At 35.4% G+C, this 26,200-nt stretch overlaps 1 protein-coding gene across 4 annotated transcripts in view; it reads left to right on the forward strand.

Moving 5' to 3' along the window:
* Nucleotides 1-8,722, forward strand: part of CLIC6 (chloride intracellular channel 6) — a 98,312-nt gene extending 89,590 nt beyond the window's left edge. For all 4 annotated transcript variants that reach the window (XM_058185103.1, XM_058185104.1, XM_058185101.1 and 1 more), the window contains exons 2-6: nucleotides 4,192-4,301; nucleotides 6,194-6,319; nucleotides 6,550-6,656; nucleotides 7,998-8,179; nucleotides 8,561-8,722. In XM_058185103.1, coding sequence (XP_058041086.1) covers nucleotides 4,246-4,301; nucleotides 6,194-6,319; nucleotides 6,550-6,656; nucleotides 7,998-8,179; nucleotides 8,561-8,722 — 633 coding nt within the window. In that variant the 5' untranslated portion in view covers nucleotides 4,192-4,245. The remainder of the gene's footprint in view (nucleotides 1-4,191; nucleotides 4,302-6,193; nucleotides 6,320-6,549; nucleotides 6,657-7,997; nucleotides 8,180-8,560) is intronic.
* The last annotated feature ends 17,478 nt before the right edge of the window (nucleotides 8,723-26,200 follow it).

Here is a 26,200-nt window from a genome sequence, read left to right on the forward strand (position 1 = left end):
TTTTTATTTTAAATGATATTTACACTAAGGATAGCAGAGACCGTATAAAGGATATGTAATTAAAGGACATGTAATTAAAATACCAGTTAATCTCCTTTTCCCAGCCTTATAATGTGTTCCAGAATACAATGCTCTTTTGTTAAAATAATTCCCTTTAAGAATTTAACAAGGCTATATTTTTTCCTTATTGGTGTATGATCTTTAGTTGGTTTCCTAGCATGTTATTAAATACGGATTAGAAATAGCATTGGTCTGTTGGAACCATAATTCTTGTAATAGGATAAATAGAAAATACTGTAATATTAATTTCTTGCTTGTGCACTTCTGTCCTTGTTGTACCGAGTTTAAAACCAATACAAACACAAATGGTCCTGTGGATTTTCTTGGGGAGATGGTGCCCAAGCCAGGCAAGAGACAAGTCTCTTCAGAAAGAAAATTATTATCTTTCAGCATAAAAATTCCTCTATAATGAAAAGAGTTTGTTTTGTTTTTTCTTAGTCTTTATTTTGCTTTTCTTATTCCCAGGAATTATTCCCTCTCTATTTAGTTCTACTTTATTCACCATTCTGCAGTCTGTCCACTTATTATGGCCCCATATTTCCAACGCAATATTTTCTTCCTACTATAACTATTTTAAATATTCTAATGTATTTTTCCTTTTAACTTTCTCCGGAACCTTAACTCTTGAGCCCTTTAACTCACCCCAACCCCCAGTTCTTACAACCCATTCTGTATCACAGTTACTTATATGGCCTCAAGTTGACTGGGTACAGGTAGTCCTCAATTTGTTACCACAAGTGAGCCCAAGATTTCTGTTGTTAAGTGAGACGTGTTAAGTGAGTTTTGTCCTGTTTTATGACCTTTCTTGCCTTAGTTGTTAAGTGAATCATTGCAGTTGATAAGTTAGTAACCCAGTTTTTAAGTGAATCTGGTTTTCTCATTGACTTTGCTTGTCAGAAGATCACAAAAGGTGATCACATGACCTTGGGACACAGCAACAGTCATAAGCATGAACCAGTTGCCAAGCATCTGAATTTTGATCACCTGATCATGGGGATGCTGCAAAGGTTGTAACTGTGAAAAATAAACATGTCACTTTTTTCAGTGCCATTGTAACTTTGAATGGTCACTAAATGAATTATTGTAAGTCGAGGACTACCTTTATTGAGTGGAGGCTGGTGACAGGAGAACCTCCTCCTGTCCAATTCTGCATTTTGACAGCATTTGTCTTCTGGAATGTCTGGCTTCTGGAATCCTCCTGCCTTTCACCAGCACCTTTATGTCAACTCGCAAAGCGTCCCTGGCCTGCTCACAAGTTGCCATAGGCAAGGGGGATGGGAAAACGAACTCTGCAGCACATCAGTCAAAACAAAAGCACATTCCAGCTGTATGTCTGTCAAGGCCGCCTCCACGGTCACCCACAGTGGCCGGAGGGGAGTGATCTCTACAACCCACAAAATTGCTTCATTGGAGAATGTGACTGAAGACACATCTTGGTGGGAGGGGAGAAACAGGGTCAGAGCTGGAAAATAAATTACGTGGGTTCAGAGTTGGCTTCACTTGGAACGTGCCAACATGAAGCTCCTAATAAATAACTGGATTTCTTTTCAAACTTGGCTCGAGGCTCATGATTTAATTAGGGCATCGGTCAGAATCCTGACACCTTTAGTCCTGCAGAATTGCTGAGTTAGTTGCAAGATCACTGACATTATTGTGGACATTCATGTTACTGCACCTTCCAGTTTTCACCTGTCATCTCTTCTAATCAGAAATTCTCTTATTTCTGATGGGGTGTAAAACAACAGTCCAATCCCAAGTTTACTCCACCAGCTCTCTTTCTTTCCCTCAGTGTGACCCTTGTGTTATGCCCTTGGCCTTCTTCATTTTTATTTTTATTATTGCTTTTATTTCTGTTTAATGCTGTTCACTATTCCTCCAGAGCTAAGGAAAACCCTTCATCCCCCAAGTTGTTCTGCTTGATTTCTGTTTTTGTTTTCTCTCTTGTTCTCTCTCTCTCTCCCCCCCCCTCTCTCTCATTTTCTCCCTCCCTCCCTTCTCTCTCCTCTCTTTTATCTGACTAGCTGCTTGCCTTCCCTCAACTGAACTCTGTCCAAAAAAACAAACCAACCCCAAGAGGAAGGAGGGAGTACAGGGACGTCAGCCACTGTTTCCTCCTACGAATGGGCAGGGCAATACACACATAGAAGTTGTAAATCCCTCCAATCTCAGTTGAAAGGTAGTCATAAAATGGTGATCTAATTTTGTGGGCACGGGGAATTTGTGAGTATAGAATTATTTAAAATGATTAAAATGTAGTTTTGATTCTTATTTATTTATTTATTTACTTTTATCCTGCCTTTATTATTTTTACAAATAACTCAAGGCCACGAAATATCCAACATACCTTCCTCCTCCTATAAAGCCAGCTGGGTGACCCCACAATAGCAATCCTGTGCAGTGGGTTGGGCTGAGAGTGAGCGACTGGCCCAAAGTCATCCAGCTGGCTTTCATGGCTAAGGCGGGAATTGAACTCCCACTTGCTAGCCTGGTGCCATAAACCTCAAGACAGAGAGCGACATGTCAATGAAAGTTTTTGCATGCATATGCCAGTTAGGTGTTGCTACACAGTTTTAGTGGATCCCAAAAAATGTAATAATTAATATACATACATTTATACATATCTCCTTATTTAGTTATCTGTAATGCATTTCTGACCATCCCAGTATATACGGTAAATCTCCTCAACCACACTGTAGGCTTTTAGGGGTGAATTTACATACGCAGTGTATACTACTATGATATATACATAATTAATATTTGAAATTGTAGTGGTTGTATTTAGTGATGCTCCAAAAACTAATATTTATTTCTGTTTATTATCTATCAAGAAACCTTGATCAATTAATCAACTTGAATTTTCTGGTTTTACCTTTGAAAATGGTGCTTTTAATTATAGTCCAGATGCTACAAGGAAGACCATAGCACCCCCCTGAAATTTATATATTTCATACTTATTTCATATATTTAAGAAGAAGTGAAAACTTCTTTTTGTAGTTTAGCAGCTAGTTAATATGTTTCTTCATGTATAAATATAAAGCTCATAACTGACAGCTAGTGTCTTCTCTTCCATGTTAGTGTCTCTGGACTGGACCTTGACATAAGCTTTTTGGCTTGCATCATACATTACTCCAAGTCATTTAAACTGTTTTGTTGGATAAACTACAAATGGTAGAGTTTACCCAACAAATTATACTATAAGCCAGGCATGGCCAACCTCAGGATCTTGAATCAGATGCCAACTCAACTCAACCCAACTCATTTTTGCAGCCTTTCAGCTTCCAAACCTTTTATTGTCAGCTACATTCCCAAGTGTGTAGGGTCTAGTCCTAAGTTACATTAAAATTAAATTAACAAATCAAGTTTATTATTATTACAAAAACCAGAGACTAGAACAAATAAAAACGTTCAATGAATATCCAGTTAAAAATTCTAGAATAAAATAATAAATAACAGATAAAATCTATATTAAAGCCACAATTTGGCATCGAGTCTGTCAGTTACACATGGCCTAATTATATCAATCCTTAAACTAATAAATTTGATTTAATAAACTTGATTTGAACATGAAAATGATTGCAAACTCTTAATTTCATGATTGCAAGGAGACTTGAATCTCTATCATTGTACATTTTAATCTAAAATATTCCTATCTTCTGTTTAGCTGAAAAGATCTAGAGAAGAGTTCCCCAACCTTTCTAGCTTTGGGGGTGGGGGAGAGAAAGGGGATGGTTCTCTGTAAGTGGTGGGCAAGCATGCGCACAGCTCCATTTGCATGTGCAGTGGGCACACTCACCCACCACTTATGCAAATGGAGCACATACGCCCGCTGCTTGCACAAGTGGGGATACCCGCTTGCCCGTCACTTCCATGGCCTGGTTCTGAAAGGCTCAAAGCCCGGTAGTGGGCTGCGGCTTGGGGATTGGGGACTCCTGGTGTAGAGGTGAACCTGACAGGAAAAATGGTACAGTATTGCTGTCATTTAATTATGTGTCTGGAAGAAACAAGGGAAGAAACTTCAAGGGAGCACTGAGGCTGCAATTTTGGGAGACTTGGACTATGTGCATCATGCAATGATGATTGAGCATCTTAAATTAATGGTAGTAGTTCAATTAATCTTCATTCTTGCCGTAGGCTGGCAGTGATGGGGAAAGTATTGGAAACTGCCCATTTTCTCAACGTCTCTTCATGATTCTCTGGCTAAAGGGTGTTGTTTTTAATGTTACCACTGTGGATTTGAAACGGTGAGTTATAATGCTTTTTCTCCATTTATTTATTTTTAATATTTATTTATTTTTAATATTAAATCTTTTAAAGCTTCCAGGCCCAGAATTTATATTTCTAATTACTTAGAGAGGTATTTGTAAACTTTCACTAAATCCAAGTGACTTCTTATCAGTTCCTTCATTGTCATGAAATAATTGCATGTTTTATACAGTTTTAGGTATAAATTGGGAACTATGTCTTTTGTCTATTTAGAGAGTGTCAAGTATCTGTTTTGGCTGCCATTCCAGAATTACAATAAAGATTTAGCCATGCTTGTTCATGTAGGGGAAAAAATTGGGAATTTTTCCAAAACAGTGACTATTATCAAAGCATTTTAACCTCCTGCAGTACTGTATGAGGGATGCGGTGGCTCAGGGGCTAGGATGTTGAGCTTGTCGATCGAAAGGTCGGCAGCTCAGCGGTTCGAATCCCTAGTGCTGCTGTGTAATGTGGTGAGCTCCCGTTACTTGTCCCAGCTTCTGCCAACCTAGCAGTTTCGAAAGCACGTAAAAATGCAAGTAGAAAAAATAGGGACCACCTTTGGTGGAAAGGTAACAGCGTTCCGTGCGCCTTTGGCGTTGAGTATGCTGGCCACATGACCACGGAGATGTCTTCAGACAGCGCTGGCTCTTCTGCTTTGAAATGGAGATGAGCACTGCCCCCTAGAGTTGGCAACGACTAGCACATATGTGCGAGGGGAACCTTTACCTTTACCTTTACAGTATGACATAGCACTAAGTGACTGTTTTGGAAAAACAGGACTTCAACAGCACCACTGAATGAGAAATGGTTAAATTTCCACAAGTATAAGGTTTCAGGCAATTTCAGAAAATCTCAAGAAATATAATAATTTATTAACACAATACAGTTTTTAATTGATAAAATGCTGGTAATCCGTTTCACGTTTAACTTTTATCTGAATAATCAACTCTTCCTCCCCACTCTCTGCCTCATCCTTAATTAAATTCTATATTAGAATAGCCTTTCTATGTGTCTGATGAAGGGAAATCTAGATCAATAAGCTTGTGCCTTTGGAGAAAATGTGTCAGTTGGAAAAGATGCTACCAAAATGTTGCCATCATAATCTAATATAGCTTTCCTCATATAATGTCTGATTTGTTGCTGTGTCAGCACCTGACATGAGGATTGATATTGTATTAGTCACTTTCCCAATCAGTTGATCATTTCTGGATATCATCAGTTCTTGGTTCCCAGATATTTCAATAAAAAGAGAAAGTCACAATTTTTGTAGTCTTCCCAGCTGCCATGAAGAAAGGGAAAACCACGTTTCCCTATTTCTTTTCCCCGACATTTCCCAGAAAATAATGAAAAATATATAGTGTGTTGGTTAGAGTTGCCACCATCTAAAGCAGGGGTGTCCAAACTTGGCAACTTTAAGACTTGTGAACTTCAACTCCCAGAATTCCTCAGCCAGCAAAGCTAGGAGTTGAAGTCCACAAGTCTTAAAGTTGCCAAGTTTGGACACCCTTGATCTAAAGCATCAGGGATGATTAGTCAAGCTATCTCTTTCTTTATGTTGGTCAGAATGCTAAGAAAATGCTTTCTTCCAAAGCCATATTAGTATAGCATCTTTCCACTTCCACAGAGAAGAGTTGTTTTGCTATTAACCCTTTTGAATCTCCTTGAATGACATAATTGATGGATTTTACTAACTCCTTCAACCCTAAACAAGAAAAAAATGTCTACCTAGTCTGAACTAAATATGTTTTACTTCCAATAAATGTAGTTAAATACCACATTGGCAATCACAATTTTAAATTCCAAGATAGGTAGCTGAATTAAAATGCAATAATTTGTACAGTTGGCCAGTTTTTGTTTTCCTCAAACAAGATACTTCTTTTTTGTATAGGAAACCTGCAGACTTACAGAAATTAGCTCCAGGAACAAATCCGCCATTTATAACTTTTGATGGTGATGTTAAAATAGATGTAAATAAAATTGAAGAATTTCTAGAAGAAAAATTAGCACCACCAAGGTATAGTATTCTGCTGTGCTACAATTAGTTTGATGTTATATAGAGTGAATGTTGAATATTCTTAAATCATTAGGTATCAAGAGACTGTGGATTGAAAAAGATTAAAGATGGCTAATGGATAGGTAAGGGATATGATTGGCACAGACAGTTTAGTCCTATTTTTAGAGTTTCAAATACAATTCTGAAAAATAATTAGATGGCATTAAATTCATATATGTTAAATTTTTCAGATATCCTAAACTTGCACCAAACCATACAGAATCTTACTCTGCAGGAAATGATGTGTTTGCTAAATTTTCTGCATTCATAAAAAATACAAGGGAAGATGTCAATGAACGTAAGTATTATAAACTTTGCTCTGCTTCAGTTTCCATAGACTCCATGTCATCCATGTTTGGCACCTATATCTATTAACTCAGCTGCAGGAAATTCAGAATTGCAAAGATGAAAATGTGATCATTCTAACTGCATTAATAATTTTTTTTTGCAGAACTTTCAGGTTTGTTTCTTTTCATAAGCTTCTGTTAATGTAGCATTCAAGTCACAGATCCCTTACAAGAGAACAGTACCTTGATTTACAGGCCTCCACAACAACCCTCAACATTCTTGTTTACATAGAACTAGAGGAATGGATATAGGCAGTTAGTTGGGATTGATCTGGGTAGCTTGACTCTGAACATGTTCTTGCAAGTGTTCCAGCATGCCCAGTAGCCTAAGTAAAGAGACTTGTGGAAAAACTAATAAAGATGATTCTCCCCCCCACCTTACAATGGACTAAAAACAGGCTGTGGCTTCAGGAGTTTTTGTTTGCTTGTTTTTTGATCATTGTCTCAAAAGCGGATAGGATGTGTTTCTGTTCTGATTTGATGAATGCAGGAGGTAGTGAGATAATTTTCATTGCCTTAGATTATTTGTTTCACAAGTTCTACCCTTGAGTTGACTTTCAGCATCCTGTTCAAGGCGCCTTTCTATAGCTATTTATCTTACTCCTGCCTAGATTACAGTCTTTCAGCAATATGCAACCTTGGTTACAGCTCCTGGGAGAGAAAAGTGCTTGGTTGCAAAATTGTCCCAAAGCTAGCTATCTTATCATTATAGCTAGCCAAGGATTTTAAATACAATAGCAGCTTCAAAAACACCCCTTTATAGTAATTTATTTTATTTACTTTTACTTTTCTCTTCCCCCTGCTTTTATTCATTTAGTTTCTTTTTTAATTGGTAGTTAATGTTTTGTGACTATTGATCATGTTTCATCATGTTTAGTAGCTTATTTGTTTTTTTTAGGTTATTATATATTAAAACACCACCCAGCCTGATTTATTCTCCATTTCGCTACCTATTTTTTTCTCCTTTATTCTGTTCTTTACCATTAAACTTGATCCATTTATCACTGCGTTCAGATCAGATTGATACTGCAAGTGCTTGGCTCCACTGTTCTGAAAATTATATCTTCTCCTTTCTCCCACAGCTTTGCCACTTGTGTGGTGAATGTGGAGAGTTGAGTGGGATGGGCAGTATCTTTTCAAGTTATTTTTGCAACATCTTTCTATTACAGCACGTATCAGATCTCTCCCTCAAAGTATACAGACTGTTATCTTTCTCTTTATGGGTGTTGCAGTTTTAGCTACTTAATTATCAGTGAACAAATAGTGAATTCTATTATTCTTTTTTATTTTAGATTTAGAAAAAACATTGCTTAAGGCTTTAAATAAACTGAATAGTTACTTAAATACCCCCTTGCCTGAAGAAATAGATGCCAATAGCACTGAAGACATCACTGTTTCCACAAGGAAATTCCTAGATGGTGATGAACTCACATTAGCAGATTGCAATCTCTTGCCAAAGCTTCATATCATCAAGGTTTGTTTTTTCCCTTTATGTAAAAATGAGTAATGCATGCAACAATAATTCCTCCTTTACATTTAATGTAGTATTTATTCTAAGTTGTCATATAAGCCATGTCCAAAAAATTATAATTTCAACTCGCATTTAATATTTTAAAAATCCTTACTTTAACTTGAGTCTATTTTATCCCTTTAATTCAAGCCAAACAATTAATGAAGACCAAAAACTGTGAATGTCCTATTTTTTTCCAGATTATTTTTCAAAATGCAAGATCTAAAATACCTTTTAGTGCTGCATTAAAGTTCAGTTTGTACAATTTTATATCACCATATTTTTGTTTTCTACTAATTCCATAAGAATAGTACTCTATTAATAATGATTTCTTTTTTTTTTAAGGTTGTGGCAAAGAAGTTTAGAAATTTTGAATTTCCATCTGAAATGACTGGTATCTGGAGATATTTGAATAATGCATATGGTAGGGATGAGTTCATGAATACATGCCCTGCAGATCGGGAAATAGAATATGCCTACCTGGATGTTGCAAAAAGAGTGAAATAAATCAAGAACATTCTGTGTCTTATTTTTCTTCTATGACTGTTTTTTTTTAAATGAATCAAAAGCAAAGCATCCATTCATAAGTAAGGTTAAAAAATGGAGAATTTTCCTGGGAAAATTATTTTATTAATCTACTTATTACTGTGTATAGTGTGCAGGGGATTTGTGTGTGTGTGTGTGTGTGCGCGCGCGTATGTGTGTGCGCGTGTAATTGTGGATATGTAAATGAACTGGATGTATGTATTGTAAGTTAAGTTTCATATAAACTAAAACATTCTCAAGAACAGTGACATTTACATTATATAATAATTAGGTGTTAGGCTTCTGGTAATTATTTTCCTGCATTACAAACATGAGAGGTTAGGTAGAGCTAAAAATTAATGAACTTAACTGAAGCCATATACCTTTGTTATGTTTCCAGATCTAAGAAGAATACTGAAGAATAATTATCTATGTTGTTCTGCATATAAATTATGATTGCTTAAAGTCATCCAATTTTATACATAGATAATAGGGCACAGAGGATTTGATACACTCCAGCTTCTATGGCATTGGGAATAACAACTAAAAGACTTCAGATATAGCACCAGACACCATAAAATTAAATGTAAATTAATAAATACATACATACATAATTTTTAACATTGTCACCTTTGATATATAACATTCCATTATTTTCTCTTGCTGTTACTGGAGGATTTCAGCTTTTTCATCTGAAATTTATATATTAATGCCAAGTTCTTTCTATTCCTTTGCTCTAGTGGTTAAGGTACCGGGCCAGAAAACAAATGACCATGAATTCAAGTTCCACCTTAGTCATGAGAATCAGCTAGGTGACATTGGGCCAGTCACTTCCTCTCACCTCACAGGGTTGTTGTAGGGAAAATAAGAGGAGGAATGTCTATGGAGATTCTCAATCAACCAGGTCATAGTTGTCCCAAAAATACTTTTCAAAAGGCAAGTGGACTTTGTTGGGTTTTATTCCCCCTGAAAACATTTCGCTTCTCATCCACGAAGCTTCTTCAATTCAAGGGAAAAAAACAACCAAGTCAAGTTGCCTTTTGAAAAGCACCTTTGGGATAGGAGGAGGAGGATAGGAGTTGGATATGTTTGCTGCCTTGAATTAGTGTAAAAATAACTCAATAAAAATAATAACAGTGGGATACAATAAGTACAGTAAATAAGTAAGTAAGTAAATAAATAAATAAATATATCATCTTGCAAATGATTGGGCAAGTTCATTTTGGCCTTATTTTAAACTATTTTTTTATTTGGTTAGATACTGAGGAAAATTTTTGGTATCTGCAAAAGTAAGACTTGCATTGATAATTTCTGATCTGTTGTCTTTCATTCATTCATTCATTCCAACTACAGATAGTTGTACCTGCACACTTGTTTCACAGAGTTCTACATCTCTAGGCCATTCTGTTTGCAGAAGTAAATGTATTATGTGGCATATGATCCCAAACACTGCTGCATCAACTTCCAAGTATTTAACTTTGACCTACAAGGCAGATGTCAAAGCTTCTAATCCTACTGTTGCCTGCAATGGAAGTTATTCATTATTGAGGGAAAGCCAGACAGCAACCTAGACGGCCTTATTGTTGAACTTATAATCCCTTTAACTATGAGGGTACATTTACCCTCTTAGGTCTCTTAAATGGAGACATAGATTCCTGTTCTCATTCAAATGTGTTACAGTCTCTGTTTTGTTTCAGAGCTATTGCCAAATTGAGTTTGACTGAAGTCTTCTAAAGAAATTACTTCATTTTCTTTCAAGATACATGGAACAATAAAACAAATGTTGTTTATATAAAATTTACCAAATATGAACTGGCTTTTATGGAAAAAGAAGCCCTTTAAATTCATATTTAGAATATAGAACATTTTATGCAAAGTTTAATACTTTGATGTAAAGGCAAAAAGAAGATACTATGAATTCTCTATATTTGCATCAATGATTTTTCAGAGATATATTCACTTTCAATTGAAATTGATTTAATTCTGTGAATATAGCACCCCCACCTCCAAATATTATACTTAAATAAACCAGTTTCATTACACAAGATATATAGTTGGTTTGATGGTTCACATTCAATAGGAAAATATTTTTTAAAAATCCATAGAGATTATTAAAACTGAACATTTAGGCAAGAAAAACAAAATGCCCAGGTACAGTATATCTGGTACCTTGCTCAATAGTGGCAACCTTGAGAGAGATCTTGGAGTCCTAGTGGACAATCACTTAAATATGAGCCAGCTGTGTGCTGCAACTGCCAAAAAAGCCAACACAGTTCTATGTTGCATAAATAGAGGGATAGAATCAAGATCATGTGAAGTGTTAATACTACTTTATAATGCCTTGGTAAAGCCACACTTGGAATACTGCATCCAATTTTGGTTGCCAGATGTAAAAAAGATGTTGAGACTCTAGAAAGAATGCAGAGAAGAGCAGCAAAGATGATTAGGGGACTCGAGGATAAAACATATAAAGAACAATTGCTGGAACTGGATGTGTCTAGTCTTATGAAAAGAAGGACTAGGAATGACATGATAGCAATGTGTTCAGGGGTTGCCACAAAGAAGAGTGATTCAAACTATTCTCCAAAGCACCTGAGGATAGAACAAGAAGCAATATGTGGAAACTAATCAAGGAGAAAAGCAACTTGGAACTAAGGAAGAATTTCCTGACAGTTAGAACAATTAATCAGTGGAACAACTTGCCTCCAGAAGTTGTAAATGCTCCAACACTGGAAGTTTTTAAGAAGAGATTAGATAATCATTTGTCTGAAGTGTAGGGTTACCTGCCTAAACGGGGTTGGTCTAGAAGACCTCCAAGGTCCTTTACAACTCTCTTATTCTATTCTATTTGCTGAGTACCTTGTGTTAGCTAGGAATTACCTCTATGAAATTTTACCTCAGAAACGAAAATTGAGATGTCTCTTTTATTTCTATTATTTACTACTGGCATAACATTTTCAACTTTCGCACTTTATACTCATATCTTATTTTACACTCATGATTAATTTAGCACATAATGAAATTATTTTTCCCTTCCCATATCTGCAATCAAATCAAGATTAATGCTATATTTAATATATTACACAGGAAACAAATATTCTTAGGATGAGATGGTTGGCAATTTTTTAAAATAAATAATAATTCAATCTGTTGAAGCATATACAAACAATATAATTAAGTATTTGTAGTTAATATATATAGTTGAATATAAAATATATAAATTAAGATTTAAATATGTTGATCTGTATTTTAAGTTTCTATTTACTAAGTCTAGGAAAATGAAAGAATTAGGAAACCATTTGTATGAAAACTATTAAAATTAAATATATGTGATTGATTTAAACAGCAGTATTAGCCATTTGCTTAATATTATTCTATTAGCTCAATACCATTTCAAAAAGTGTAATCATGGTTTATGGTGAATAAGAAGGAAGACATTGTGCTTTTACTAGACTTATAGAAAAAAATGAGCAGTTCATCGTACAAGTTACACTTCTTGAAAATAATCTTTTATTAGTTTATTTCATAATCAGAAATAAGAATGATAAAACAATTGAATCAGAATAATCTTGGAGTAATTTTAGTAAAAATATAAAATGTTCATATATAATTCAGCTCAAAGAAAACTACTGTCACAAATAGCTATCCAATTCCTAAGGTCCTGCTAATCAAGTACCAAACTAGCACCTTGTCACTTTGCAAACACTTTCTAGCAATTTATAAGTAAAAGCTGATTTTTAAAAAGAAGATTTTGAAAGGTGCTTGTGGATTCTCATGTCCTATGTTTTATATTCCTCATTATATACTTACCTTGTAATACTTTTTATTCCTGAACAGAGCTGGCTGTTAACAATGCTCAAGGGTTGATGAGTTTCCTAAAGCCATCAACAGTTAACTCTGACTTGAACGTGTCCTGCTCAAAGTATTCGGCATTATTTACTACCGTAATTAATTGCATTTTTTCAAACAGTATTAGCGAATTAAACCTGTTAGTGCTACTGCTGTTACTACTGTCATAGTGAATGACAGCATCTCACATAGCTTGTAAATATGGTTTTCCAACCAAAATTTCATGGACCATAATACTGTATTTAGGTGCATCTGTCACAATACCATTTAAGGCACAAGAGCCTGAAAAATCTATTTTCCAGACACACAAAGTTCCATGCACACAATGATACACAATGTTATACCAACATTGAAAGTTATATTTCTCAATGTTCTTGATGTATTTTGCAATATTAGCTGTTTAGACACGAGCAAAGAGACTTGCATACTGCAAACCAGTTGAATTCTTTCGAACATTGAGGCTGCTACTGCCAAAGAAGCAGAAAGGATGAAGATGGTGGTTGACCGTTCAGAGATTTGTGCATTGACTTCGAATGGCATTTAGACCACATTGGACAAGTATAAAAGTGTCGACATTAAAAATTACAGTGGTGTAACTAAATACAGAAATAAGGGGGGAGGCTAGTAATTTTCTGAGTCTACTTCCAAATTAAGGTGCATGAAATTTACCAGTCATAAATGTGGGATGAATAGAAGACTTATAGTACTGTTATATGTGTATAGGCCATATCTATAATTCAGATTTGTTTTGGACATAAGATTTGTTGCATCTAAAAGTCTGTGGATCAAAGGAAGTGCTATGAATAATAACATTCCAAACTATGGACATACAAATTTCTTAGGTATCCTACGGATCTCCCAGTACCGTCTATGAATATCCTTGGTCCTAGAGAGCATATGTTTTTTTTTCTTTTTGCATTATTTGAAGAAACATGTTTTGCCACCTCTGTAGTTTGACAGTTGTCAACCAGAAAGATTTAACACTTTATTCCTGTCAAGATTTGATTGATATACCATGGTTCATATAAAAATTATTTTATTATATTTTTTAAAAAATAGTACAAGCCATAAATACTGAGATGTGTTTTAAATATATATGAACACAAAGCAAAACATGCTCAAATTATTATTTGCACTAACACTGTTGTGGAAGAAGTCTTCAGATTCTGAAGATTTCATTGTCAGGCTTCAATTCTGTAATCACCAGAACGGTTTGATGAGTCAACACTTTCAAGCAATTACTTGCTTTGCACACAGTATTTCCAAAAACAGGCTGGAATAGAAAAAAAAATCACTTTAAAAGCCCAGTTAAAGTATGATTCACATGAACCTCTCTCAAATATAGCTTCTGTTTACCTTTGCTCAAGAAATATCAGTACTTTCAGTCAGCCATTCACATCTACTCTATTTGCTTTTTGAAATGTTACACAGGATAATTCCTCATTATCTTCCATCTGACATTCTCCAACCTTGAACTTTTCAGATACATTGAATTTGTATTTACTAGAACTCCTACCATTCAGCATGCTTACAAAAATTTTGGGAGATTCTGTTCCAATGTATCTAGTTAGTACCAGTTTGGGAAAAGTTGTATTTACAGCATGTGTTCTCCAGCTCTGGCTTATTTTGATCAAGGGAAAACTAGCAAGATCCTACCAGTCTAACTGATATTGCAGTGGTGCAGGCAGGGATATAAACTTTCAGAATAGGAATGGTTTTTCTGCAATCAGTGGCTGAATGCAGTAATGGCTGAGCCAGAATGATGATTCCCAAGATCAATGATAATTTAACAGAAACTTCAGAATTAAGATCAATGAATGCAACAGGATCACGGCATTTCTTAATTTCAATTCTTTTAGTGCTTATCTATCAAGCTGACGTTGTTCCCTGTCAAAAGATATACCTCTTTTCTTTGATTTATTGGAAGGCTGAAGTGCTGCTTTTTGGAAGTTCTTCCCAGTTAAAGGATAAGTTTTCAGGAAATCCTTGCTTGATTCCACAATACCGTCATGTTGAGAAAAGTGGGGACTAGTCTGCCCTTTAGTCAACACATCCTACCCAGAATGTAAAAAAAGAAAGAATCAGATGGGTTAAACTCAAAATAATTTATAAAGCTAATCGTGAAACAGCAAATTTGAGAATGTGTACTGATATCCCCTCATTTATGGGGGTGATACCATTTAGTTTAGATTTAAAATCTCTATATTCAGTCATGAGCCATGTTGTCTGGAGCTGCAGATTGTTTAGCAGCATTGAGAGAAATATTAGTCTCATATACACATTCTTTGTTAATTGGTTGTTTATTTCAAGTTAAAATGCATTTCTCAGAACTGTGCACTTATTGTGTAAAGGTCCTCACAGAAAGATATATTTTGATAAACCAATTTGTAATTATATCCCTAGGAAAAATTGCCTTTTTTTTGCAATGTTAGAATGAAGAGGGAAAGTTGGGTTTGGTTTGGGGTTAAGTGGCAGCTTCTTACCCTTTTGATTGCCATTCCAAATATTTTTGCATGAACTGAAAGGCAAAAGAAAAAATGAGTTAAAATTAGAAAATTATTATTTACATTATGGATCAGCATCGATGGCATAGCACAGCTGTTACTTCATAAGCACTGCAGAAACATTCAGAATAGAATAATTTTTATTCTGTATCATAATTCTGTTTCTTGTTCCCCCACTAGGGCATTATTTTGCTTAAAATACTTGGTGCTCTCAGAGCTTGGTTGTTTCCTTGCAGATGTTTCCTTACCGGACTAGTAACAACTTCAGTGCTAGGAAGGAATAGAGTTTGTCTTCTGTTTACATACTAATGGCTTACTCTGTTAGTGTTGATGGGGGGGTATTGTTTTCCGTCTTGGTGGTTCATTGATTTGGTTGTTTATTGCTTGATTGTCTGAGTTAGTAGTTTCCTGACTAAAGTATTGTTCACTGCTTGATTACTGGCAATAAGGTGTCCTGGTCTTTTTCTTTCCTTTTTAGCTGTTAATGGCTGACTTTTTGAATGCTAAGCTTCCAGGAATTCTTTGGTAATTTTGGATTTAGCTTGGCTACTATGTCAATGAGGATTCTCAGTCATCCAGGTAGAATTGTCTTGAAGTTGAATCAGCAAGTGGACTTTTTTCTTTTCTTTTCTTTTTTTCTTTTTGTTTGAAACATTTCTCTACTCATCTAAATAGCTTCTTAAAATTGAAAAACCTACTTGGGTAAGCAATGAAACATTTTAAACCAAAAAAGAAAAGATGTTCAGGTGCCATGACTCAATTTCCAGACTTGGTCTAGGATGCTGACCATGTCCCTGGTAAAATAATAGTTTAGTCTGTCCTTGTATTATGAGATTAAGGATTTTTATCATGTTTTCTTATTGCTAGTTGGTGTTACATACATTCATTTACATTTTTAAATTTATATTCCACCTGTATTATTATTATTATTATTATTATTATTATTATTATTATTATTATTATTATTATTATTATTATTATTATTATTATTATTATTATCTGTCTTATCTATCTATCTAGAATAGAATAGAATTTTTTTATTGGCCAAGTGTGATTGAACACTTGGAATTTGTCTTGGTGCATATGCTTTCAGTGTACATAAAAGAAAAGATACGTTCATCAAGAATTCTAAGGTACAACACTTAATGATAGTCATCGGGTACAAATAAGCAATCAGGAAACAATATCAATATAAATCTTAAAGATACAAGCAACAAAGTTAAAATCATACAGTCATAAGTGGAAGGAGATGGGTGATGGGAACAATGAAAAGATTAATAGTAGTGCAGATTTAGTAAATAGTTGACAGTGTTGAGGGAATTATTTGTTTAGCAGAGTGATGGCATTCGGGAAAAAACTGTTCTTGTGTCTAGTTGTGCTCTATAGCGTCATTTTGAGGGTAGGAGTTGAAACAGTTTATGTCCAGGATGTGAGGGGTCTGTAAATATTTTCACAGACCTCTTTTTGACTTGTGCAGTATACAGGTCCTCAATGGAAGGCAGGTTGGTAGCAATTGTTTTTTCTGCAATCTGTGTCTGTCTTGTTGGGTTGCAGAACCAAACCAGACAGTTATAGAGGTGCAGATGGCAGATTCAAAAATTCCTCTGTAGAACTGTATCAGCAGCTCCTTGGGCAGTTTGAGCTTTCTGAGTTGGCACAGAAAGAACATTCTTTGTCGTGCTTTTTTGATGACGTTTTTGATGTTAGCTGTCCATTTTAGATCTTGTGATATGGTAGAACCTAGAAATTTGAAAGTCTATACTGTTGATATTGTGTTGTCTAGTATTGTAAGAGGTGGAAGTATCGGAGGGTTTTTCCTAAAGTCTAGCACCATTTCTACGATTTTGAATGCGTTCAGTTCCAGATTGTTCTGGTTCGCACCCTGAGGTTAGTTGTTCAACCTCCTGTCTGTATTCATCATTGTCTCGAATGAGACCGATCACTGTTGTGTCATCTGCGAACTTCAATAGTTTAACAGATGGATTGTTAGAGATGCAGTCATTGGTATACAGAGAGAAGAAAAGTAGAGAGAGCACCCAGCCTTGGCGGGCCCTGTGCTAATTGTACAGGTATTTGTTGTGATTCTGCTTGCTTCACCTGCTGCTTCCTTAGGAAGCTTATAATGCACTTACAAGTCTGTTCAGGTACCTGTAGTTGGTTTAGCTTAGTTAGAAGAATGTCTGGAATGATGGTATTAAATGCTGAAATCAATCTATCTATCATCTATCTATCTATCTATCTATCTATCTATCTATCTATCTATCTATCTATCTATCTATCTATCTATCTATCTATCTATCTATCTATCATGTTTTCTTGGGGAAGATTTGACTCACTTTGAATTCTATTATAGAAAAAAAAAGTGAAAATAGTTCATTATATCATTCTAATCATAGGTATTGGTCCCTTGAAATGTATTAGTGCTCAGAATGTCTTTTTAACTAATTTAACTAAGCTAAAAATATTTATCTGCCTAATCCACATGCCTTGACTTCCTCCCAAGCCCTAATCTTTGGTAGGATGTATGTAAAACAATAATGAGGAGTTACATTCTTTTTCTAAAGGCCTCCAGTTTTTCAACAATAGGATTACCTTCAGTTCTTCAGAGAAGTCAGCAGACTGTGGTTATACAGTTTCTGCTTCACTGTTAAATAAATACAGATTTCCTTTATGCTTTTATATTAGTATGAAGGTTGTTAAAACACACATAAGTGCTTTACTCAGATTTCTTTCGTGGTCTTACTGCAGCTTCGTATTGATGGAAGAAATGCCCATCTGGGTTCAGTTCCAAGTGGGGAAAAAGACACTGGAAACATGGAGACTGCTTGGAAAGATGGTTTAATGGTGGACAGGATCACGTGGTTTGAGTTCCTCAACAGAAAAGGGATGAGATACTGAGTGTGCCTTGGTTTTATGTCCCCCTCTGAGCTTTGAATTTCCTGGGGCACAGGAAGAGTACCCTGATTGGTTGTCAGACTCCCAGGGGGTGAGGGTCTTAGCTAGCCTTGCTGGCTGATGTAATCTTCCCAGGTGCCATGTGGTGAGTTTCTGTTGCTAGATGGGTCCTATTATGTTGCAGATGATGGTCCATTGACAAAGGTGGGGAGAATGTGTTTCTGCCTCTGGCCCATTGACAAAGGTGGGGGGAGGCAGGAAGCTGCAGGGAGCTGCTTTGTCCTTAAAACATATTTCTCCATTTCTCATCCAGGGAAATATAATATTCTGCCCTTTTTAATATTTTCTAAAATATTTCTTTCTTCTAGGAGAAGGGTGAGTGCTAACTTCCTACACTATATTTAAATTTCAAATGCATAGATATAGCTCTCAACAAAACACTAATATAGAATGTAGGAAAGCTTTTTCCCCCCTTTTGTTTTCTAAAATATATTCAAACTGTCTATTCAGCCTTTCATTTTAAAGTTACAATCGATTTTAAAATTAATTTCAATTTCAGTATTGTCTGTCTCCTAATTTTTCAAAGCATGGTGCACTCTACTATCTGATAAGTTGTTTATGTGCTGGATATATTTCTTGCCTTTCTGCACTCAAATGCTACTTAAACATCATGTAAGACAATTCAGACCAAATTATATTATTACTATTATTACTATTATTACTATTATTATTATTATTATTATTATTATTATTATTATTATTATTATTATTTGTTTCTAATCTCATTTCTACTCAAAAGGCAAACATTATTTCTCAAACTCATATTTGACTGTCATTTTAATTCATTACAGAAATATTCATATTGAAATAAATTCTGATGGACACAGTTTGTGCCTTACACAAATTCAAAATCTTAATATTAGGGAAATTGTGAAATGCAGAGATCATTAATATTTTCTCCAGTCTTAGTATCTGATCAAATAATAATGATGTCTTTGTAAACAGATAATCTTAGAATGGAAAAACATAATGGAATTATCCAAGTTTAATATGTAAATACATTTTTGTTCAAAGAATTGATTACCAATTTATCAAATGCCTAAAAAGAATCTAACCAATTTGTAATGATAATACCATAAATTAAGTACATGTAATATAATCTGTTATAATCAATAATATGACTTCGTGCGTAATGGTCTTTTATTTACTTGTTTAGCTACTTTGAAACATTGAAGTTTTGTTAATTAACTTAAGGCTGGTAGTTTTCTGTACTTCATCAAAAGCTGATAAAAATTCAGGATGGATTTTTGTTGATTAATGAAGCTTTTTCTCAGCTTTTTGGTTCTAATCTGAAAAAAAAATAACCCTAAAATAAAGGAAAATACCCCATACTTTTCTGATATGTAAGGAATGGGCAACTTTTCATTAATCAATGAAATATATTGCAATCACTTCTATACTTATATGGAAATAAACCTTTTTGTACAATGATCATCACTATTGAATCAATGTGGTTTTATAGATTCAGTCTGATGTTGCTCTTTGCTACAAGGCAGCACTCAAACATTTAATGATACCAAAACATTCATTTTTTTCAAAGCAGGTAACAGACAGACAAGATCCTAAATTGGTATTTTGGGAAGAGAGCTTCAGCTTACCTTCATGATTGTCAGGTATCGTTAGTGGAACAATTGTTTGAATGGCTGAAGACATTGGTATGATGACCAAGAGACTAACTAACAAGAGATGAAGTTCCATGGCAAGAATATTAGAGTTCCCAAATCTGTACTGTGATTGCCTTTTCCAAGGTTTCTGAGGACTCTCTTCATTCAGGTTATCTCTCTATTTAAGTATTCTGCACTTGGCATGGACTTATAAGCCCTTGCTTCTTTTGTGATTCAGGAAATAAATCTCTAATCAAATGCTATTTTCCACACCTGCATTTTGACATTTGCCAACATGTGTCTTTCTGTTTCTAAGATTTGCTTTGTGCCTTTCTACTGATATTCTCTAACGTCAGAGCTCTTTTCTCTCGTTAAGCAAACATGTTAACTTTACGTTATCATTGCTTGAATAGGAGAACTTCTACACAAAGTATTCGCATACACAAACTTTGGGCTAAATAAGTAGGGGGAAAGGTCAGGTAACAGAGACATAGAAAAGAACCTTAGATTGTACAATGTCCCCCTTTTGACTTTTAATGAGGATGCTCATAAAGAGCAACATTTTCAAACAGACTGATGACGCCATTGGGTAACTTAGCAAACATCTCAGAAGCAAACAAGTAATGGATGTGAGCCATAGGGAGATGGGTGCAAGGGACTAGATGAACAAATCATCTGAGAAAGTCTTGTGAAAAGTATGATCAATCTAATAGCTTACAAGGATAAATCAAATTTTTGAATAGTGGAAAGGTTACCTTTCTCTTAGTTCAGAAACTTTCCTTGGCTGGAAGGTTATCTAATTTAAAAAAGCTGAGTGTGTAACAATATTACCAAAACAGGACACAGCAACTGATCTTGTCAAGCAGCTAATGAAAGTAACACATGTATTAGTGAGCAAAAATGCTCTAATTTCTATTTTGAAGGTACAATATGTGTGCAAGGGATATTAATTTACAAGGATAAAACATATAGAGTCATTTTGACTCTATATGGATTGACTGGCTCTATGTCAAGAGTATAGTATGTGTGTATGCGTGTGTGCGCATCTTGCATTTAACGTGTTTTGGACTGAGGGATAGCATCTCAAAAGATGAGGAGGAGCCTGGGGGAAAAAGTTAAATTTAATTTAATAGGAGTGCCTTTTTTTCTTTCCTTGTTTCCTCTTTTTTCTTCTATTTTTATCAATTACAAATAATATAGTGGAAATGTTAAGGTCAAAAATTCATATTTCTTTTTGTTTATATTATAAAACAACTCAATTTACTCTGTTTTGTCTCTCTTAGTAATGTTTTATTATGTAATGTGAATATTAATTGTAGAACCTCAGAACATATGTGCATTCTTTTAGGCTCATATTCTTCTAGGCTCAAGATTCTTGTGGCAACTAATTAGGATTTCTAATACACCAACCTATGTTGATTGCCTATTCCCTTTCATTCTCAAGTGGCTATGAGTGACAGACTTTTAAAAACTGAAACAGTTTGGAATGCTGCTACCTGCAGGAACAGCTCTCTCTATTCAAAGCTGCTTAAGATAATTTGAATAAAGAGCAAAGAGATCTTACTTGCTTGAAAATATTTTCTAATTGAAATGTTTATATGTGAAAAGTTGTGAGCAACAAAACAATCCTCTTTGATATAGTTTGATTTGAGCAATTTTCCTCTCAGAAGTATTCTGAAATGTGTTTGTCACATATTTTAGTATATCAGAAAATCAGGCTTCTGAACTTCAGGGGGAAATGTTAACTACAAATCACTGTTTTCTTGGGAAAATTCAAAATCAAAATAATAGTCTACATTTTCTGGGGAATTGCAAATTTGTCTTTGATGGCACTGCTCTAGCCATGCAACCTCAAGTTAAAAAAATCCAGTTTTGGTTGCCATGATATAAAAAGAGATCTTGAAAGAGTGCAGAGCAATAAACATGGTTAGGGGACTGACGGATAAAACACAGAAACGACTGCAGGAATAGGGTATGTCTAGGTTAATGAAAAGAAGGACTAGGGGCAGTGGTGGTATTCAGCCGATTGTATCCGGTTCAGGTGAACCGGTAGAGGCTGTGGTGGTAGGCTCTGCCCACCTGGCCAGTTGTCATCACATTCCGTTTTTGCAAACATTTGCGAACTGGTAGTGAAGGTAAGTGAATACCAGCTCTGACTAGGGGTGACATGATAGCAGTGTTCCAATATTTAAGGGGCTACCACAAAGAAGAGGGAGTCAAGCTATTTTCCAAAGCACCTGAGGGTAGAACAAGAAGCAATGGGTGGAAATTAATCAAGGAGAGAAGCAACTTAGAACTAAGGAGAAATTTCCTGACAGAACAATTTATCAGTGGAATGACTTGCCTCCAGAAGTTGTGGGTGCTCCAACACTGGAGGTTTTTAAGAAGAGATTGGACAACCATTTGTCTGAAATCGTGTAGGGGTAGATGATTTCCTTAGGTGAAAAAATGGTTTACAAAAATATATCTGGCAGTGACTCACACTTCACAGGAAGATAAAAGAGAGAGGAAAAGAAGTACAGTCCCACTTGTAATATTGTTATTATAGCTGTTCTCAGAAAAGCAGCTTTAGATCTACTATTTCTTAATCTGAAGTATTTTATAGAGTTGACATGGAATGTCTGAAGTTGGCTATACCTGAACTAGATTCAGACAACATGCTAACCCACAACAAGCCATATTTTGGCAGTAACACATCAGAGAATCAAAAAACAGAAAAAAAATGAAAGCATGGACACTGCCTGGACAAGTCCCTGCAGTTTTCTTTTTCAGAAATGGTTTACCATTAATTGTTTTACTAAATCCATTCTTCCTAGGGCTAAGAGAAAATGACTGGTCCAAGATCTCTCAGCTGACTCCATGTCCAGAGTGGGGCTAGTCTCCAGTTTCTAGCCTGATGCTTTAAGACTAGATCAATCTCATATTTTCTGGGCTTACAATGCTCCTTTGTCGAAAGGAACAAACATCAAGGTAAAAAATAACTATAGCCCTCTTCAGTCATAATGGCTATTAGGAAGAAGTAGATGAAGGTCCTCTGCAAGGATACACTTCCTGATGACCAAGAGTTAGGACTGAAGCCCTGTGGGGTTCAACAGGGTGCTAATGGTTAAGTTAAAAAGCATAATCCAATTAAAAGTGTAAGTGTATGAAACTGAAGTGAAAATACTTGAAAAGATGTTACACATATTTTGCTCAATGTACAAAATTAAGGAGATTAATAGAGAAAGTTCAATCTCTATGTTTCTCAGTATTTGCACATAAGAAAGTTGCGCATAACTTTCTAATAATATGTTCTACCATCAAATAAGGATTTATTTTTAACAAGACAGGCCTTTGTCCTGTGAACCTGATTTTCATTCTTTTTCCCCCCCTAGGGCTCTAATATGATTTTTAACAGCAAACTTGACTCTGGGATAAGGTATTTTGATTTCTAAATATATATTTTAATTACTATGCTTAATATAATGTTGATTTATCTTTGCTGAAGGCAGCAAAGCACTGTGGCATTCCTATAATTTTGTATTTAGTTATTTAATAATATCCTCTTCAACACAAGGGCCAAAGTATCAGTACATCACTCTTAACTTTCCAAGAATTAAAATAGCTTTATGGCACTTGTTTTCCTCAGCTTTCTACAGGCATTATGTTTAGCTTGATTTGTGTTCCAGTCTTGTCCAAGACTTCCCTCTACAGGTAAAGCAGCAAACTACTTACAGTACTCCTAATAATGAATGATTTAAAAAGACAGGAACTTGGAATGATGAGTAAAATAGGACTTCAAAGTCACCTACACTCCACCTCTTGTTTTTTAGAGGCAGCAAAGTCACATGCATTTCAGATACAAAGAAATCATGGTCTGCAAGTATGCTAGATTACTTCCAAAGGCTCTCCCTGAGCAAGCAAAGGTGGTTGCTTTCAAAATGCTAATGGTGTGTGTGTGTGTGTGTGTGTGTGTGTGTGCATTTCTGTTTGTGTGTGTGTGAGTGTGTTTCTGTTTGTGGGTGCTATGCCCAGTCGTTTAACTTTAATTAGGTTAAACAACTGCAATAAATAAATCAAAAGGACTGCAAAGGAACACAGCAGCTTTCCAAAATGGATTTTTACATCCTCTATATTTCCAAGATTGGACCGAATGGAGGAGAATAGAAACTATTATCAAAAAGTAAGCTGAAAGTAAGTTGAAACATTAAAATTATACAAAGAAATGGAATAGGGATATATCATTAGTACTTTTTAAAACTTTACATGAAACATTATAGCAACTTTTTTTTTTTAATTTACATTTATATCCCGCCCTTCTCCGAAGACTCAGGGCGGCTTACAGTGTGTAAGGCAATAGTCTCATTCTATTTGTATATTTACAAAGTCAACTTATTGCCCCACAACAATCTGGGTCCTCATTTTACCTACCTTATAAAGGATGGAAGGCTGAGTCAACCTTGGGCCTGGTGGGATTCGAGCCTGCACTAATTGCAGGCTGCTGTGTTTTAATAACAGGCTATCTTACAGCCTGAGCCACCACGGCCCTTACATTTTGTTCTGCATACTTCCATTTTGTCTTGTCTATTCATAGTTGTTGTTACTACCTTTTTAAAATAAGTTGGCAACAATCAGAAGCCAAGGCAAGAACTGGCTATAATCATATGACAAGATATATGGAGTCCCTAGTATAGGTAGTTTTTGTGGAATGACTGTTCAGCAACTGTTCAAAGTTATGATAGCACTCAATACGTGGAACTTACCACCAGCCCTCATAGTTGCATCAATTACAGCGATGATCAAATTATGCTCAAATGATCATGATATGGGCACTTGCAAGTGGGTCACAATTACAACATTGCAGGATACTGAAGTCACGTGATTGCCAGTTATGACCTTTACTACCAGTTTCTGACAAGCAAAGTCAATGGGGAAGCTGGCAGTAAGTTGCAAGTCATGGTCATGTGTCCACAGTAAACTGCGACTGTGCAGGAGTCACTTAACTATGGCAACTGGGTTCACATGACATCATATCGTACACCCATGTTGCTTACCAATGGAGTTGCTGGTTCCAATTACTGGCATTTTAGCAAGAACTATCTGAGGAATTATGACAAGGTTGAACCTCTAAAATGAAAGAATGGAAGTTTCATATCTCCTGTTCCAGAAGCTTCCTCAGCCAGCCCTGCTTTGCAGATTTGATAGGGCTATTTGGTGTTTCCTTGTTCTACCATGTATCTCTTAGAGCTGTGGTTTTCAAACCCAGCAACTTTAAGATGTGTGGACTTCAACCCCCAGAATTCTACAGCCAGAAGCCCACACATCTTAAATACAGGGATGCCTTGACTTGGTGCCCAGTAACATATGAGATCCCTATCCTCCATTTCAAAGCCGAAGAGCGCTGGCTCTTCGGCTTTAAAACAGAGATGAGCACTGCCCCCTAGAGTCGGCAACGACTAGCACGTATGTGCAAGGGGAACCTTTACCTTTACCTTATCCACCTTCTAGGCAAGTCAAAGTAAAAAAAGTTGATAAAATGAAATAAATTCTACAATGCCATCACCTGCCTTTGTAGTATGAGGCATATGACTAGTGACAACAGTTCCCTCCCCACATAAACAATAAATAAATCCACCTCATTACAAAAAGAGGAGTAAATATAATGATAAACATATCTTCCCATTTCTGTGCATACAGAATTCTCTCTGCAGTCAACCTATAAATTCAGGCATAGAAGCAGTGCTTTCTTGTGCTGGGACCCAGGTTTTGCCATAGTTTTTAAAAGATAAAATATTTTCCTCTATGGAAGAGGAGGTGCTAGAGAAACATCCTTGAATTGCATGCTTCAATCTATAATTCAGGAAGATCCTCCTCGAGACTGAGAAAGAAGGAAGTTCATATATTCCCTTTCAAAGATACAGCTGTCAGGTCGCACCATAACACTTATTTTGAGAAATGTGAAAGATGTTAGACTTCAGTTTTCACTGTCAACCATAGTTTAGAGGAAGAGCTAATTAATATGTAACAGGTAACAGATAATATAATGAGTGGGTTCTGGATTTTGGGTTCTAAACTCAAACTCTAGGTTCAGTAGATAATTTTAAATATCTTTCTTTCGACCTGAGTACCTTACCACTTCCATTTATAATTTATGATTAATAACTTCTTTAGGATGGATATAACAATAACAGATAATGTAAATGAATCTGCATACAAATAATCTATATTATTATAGAACAATAACACTGCAGAAGTGAGATTCCTTTAAATGTTAATCTGAAGCAGAAACATGAAGGTTATACCTTAAATATTTAACTTATTTGCAGTTAACTGAATCCATTCTTTGCATTGATTTCATATAAAAACAAGAATCTTTTAATTTAGTTCTCTGATAGAAAGTGAAATAAGACAGTTTGGCATACAGCCATCCTGACTTTTCATAGTTGTGCCAAATCTAAATGCAATCCTGCATATTTATCAGCTTCATTCGGTGTTGCTAATGTAGAATGGCAGGTTATTTTTTATATTTTATTTATTTATAAGATTTATTGACCAGTTCAGTTGAAAGT

Source organism: Ahaetulla prasina, chromosome 5 (genome assembly GCF_028640845.1).
Source record: "Ahaetulla prasina isolate Xishuangbanna chromosome 5, ASM2864084v1, whole genome shotgun sequence".
In the NCBI taxonomy this organism is placed as follows: Eukaryota; Metazoa; Chordata; class Lepidosauria; order Squamata; family Colubridae; genus Ahaetulla; species Ahaetulla prasina.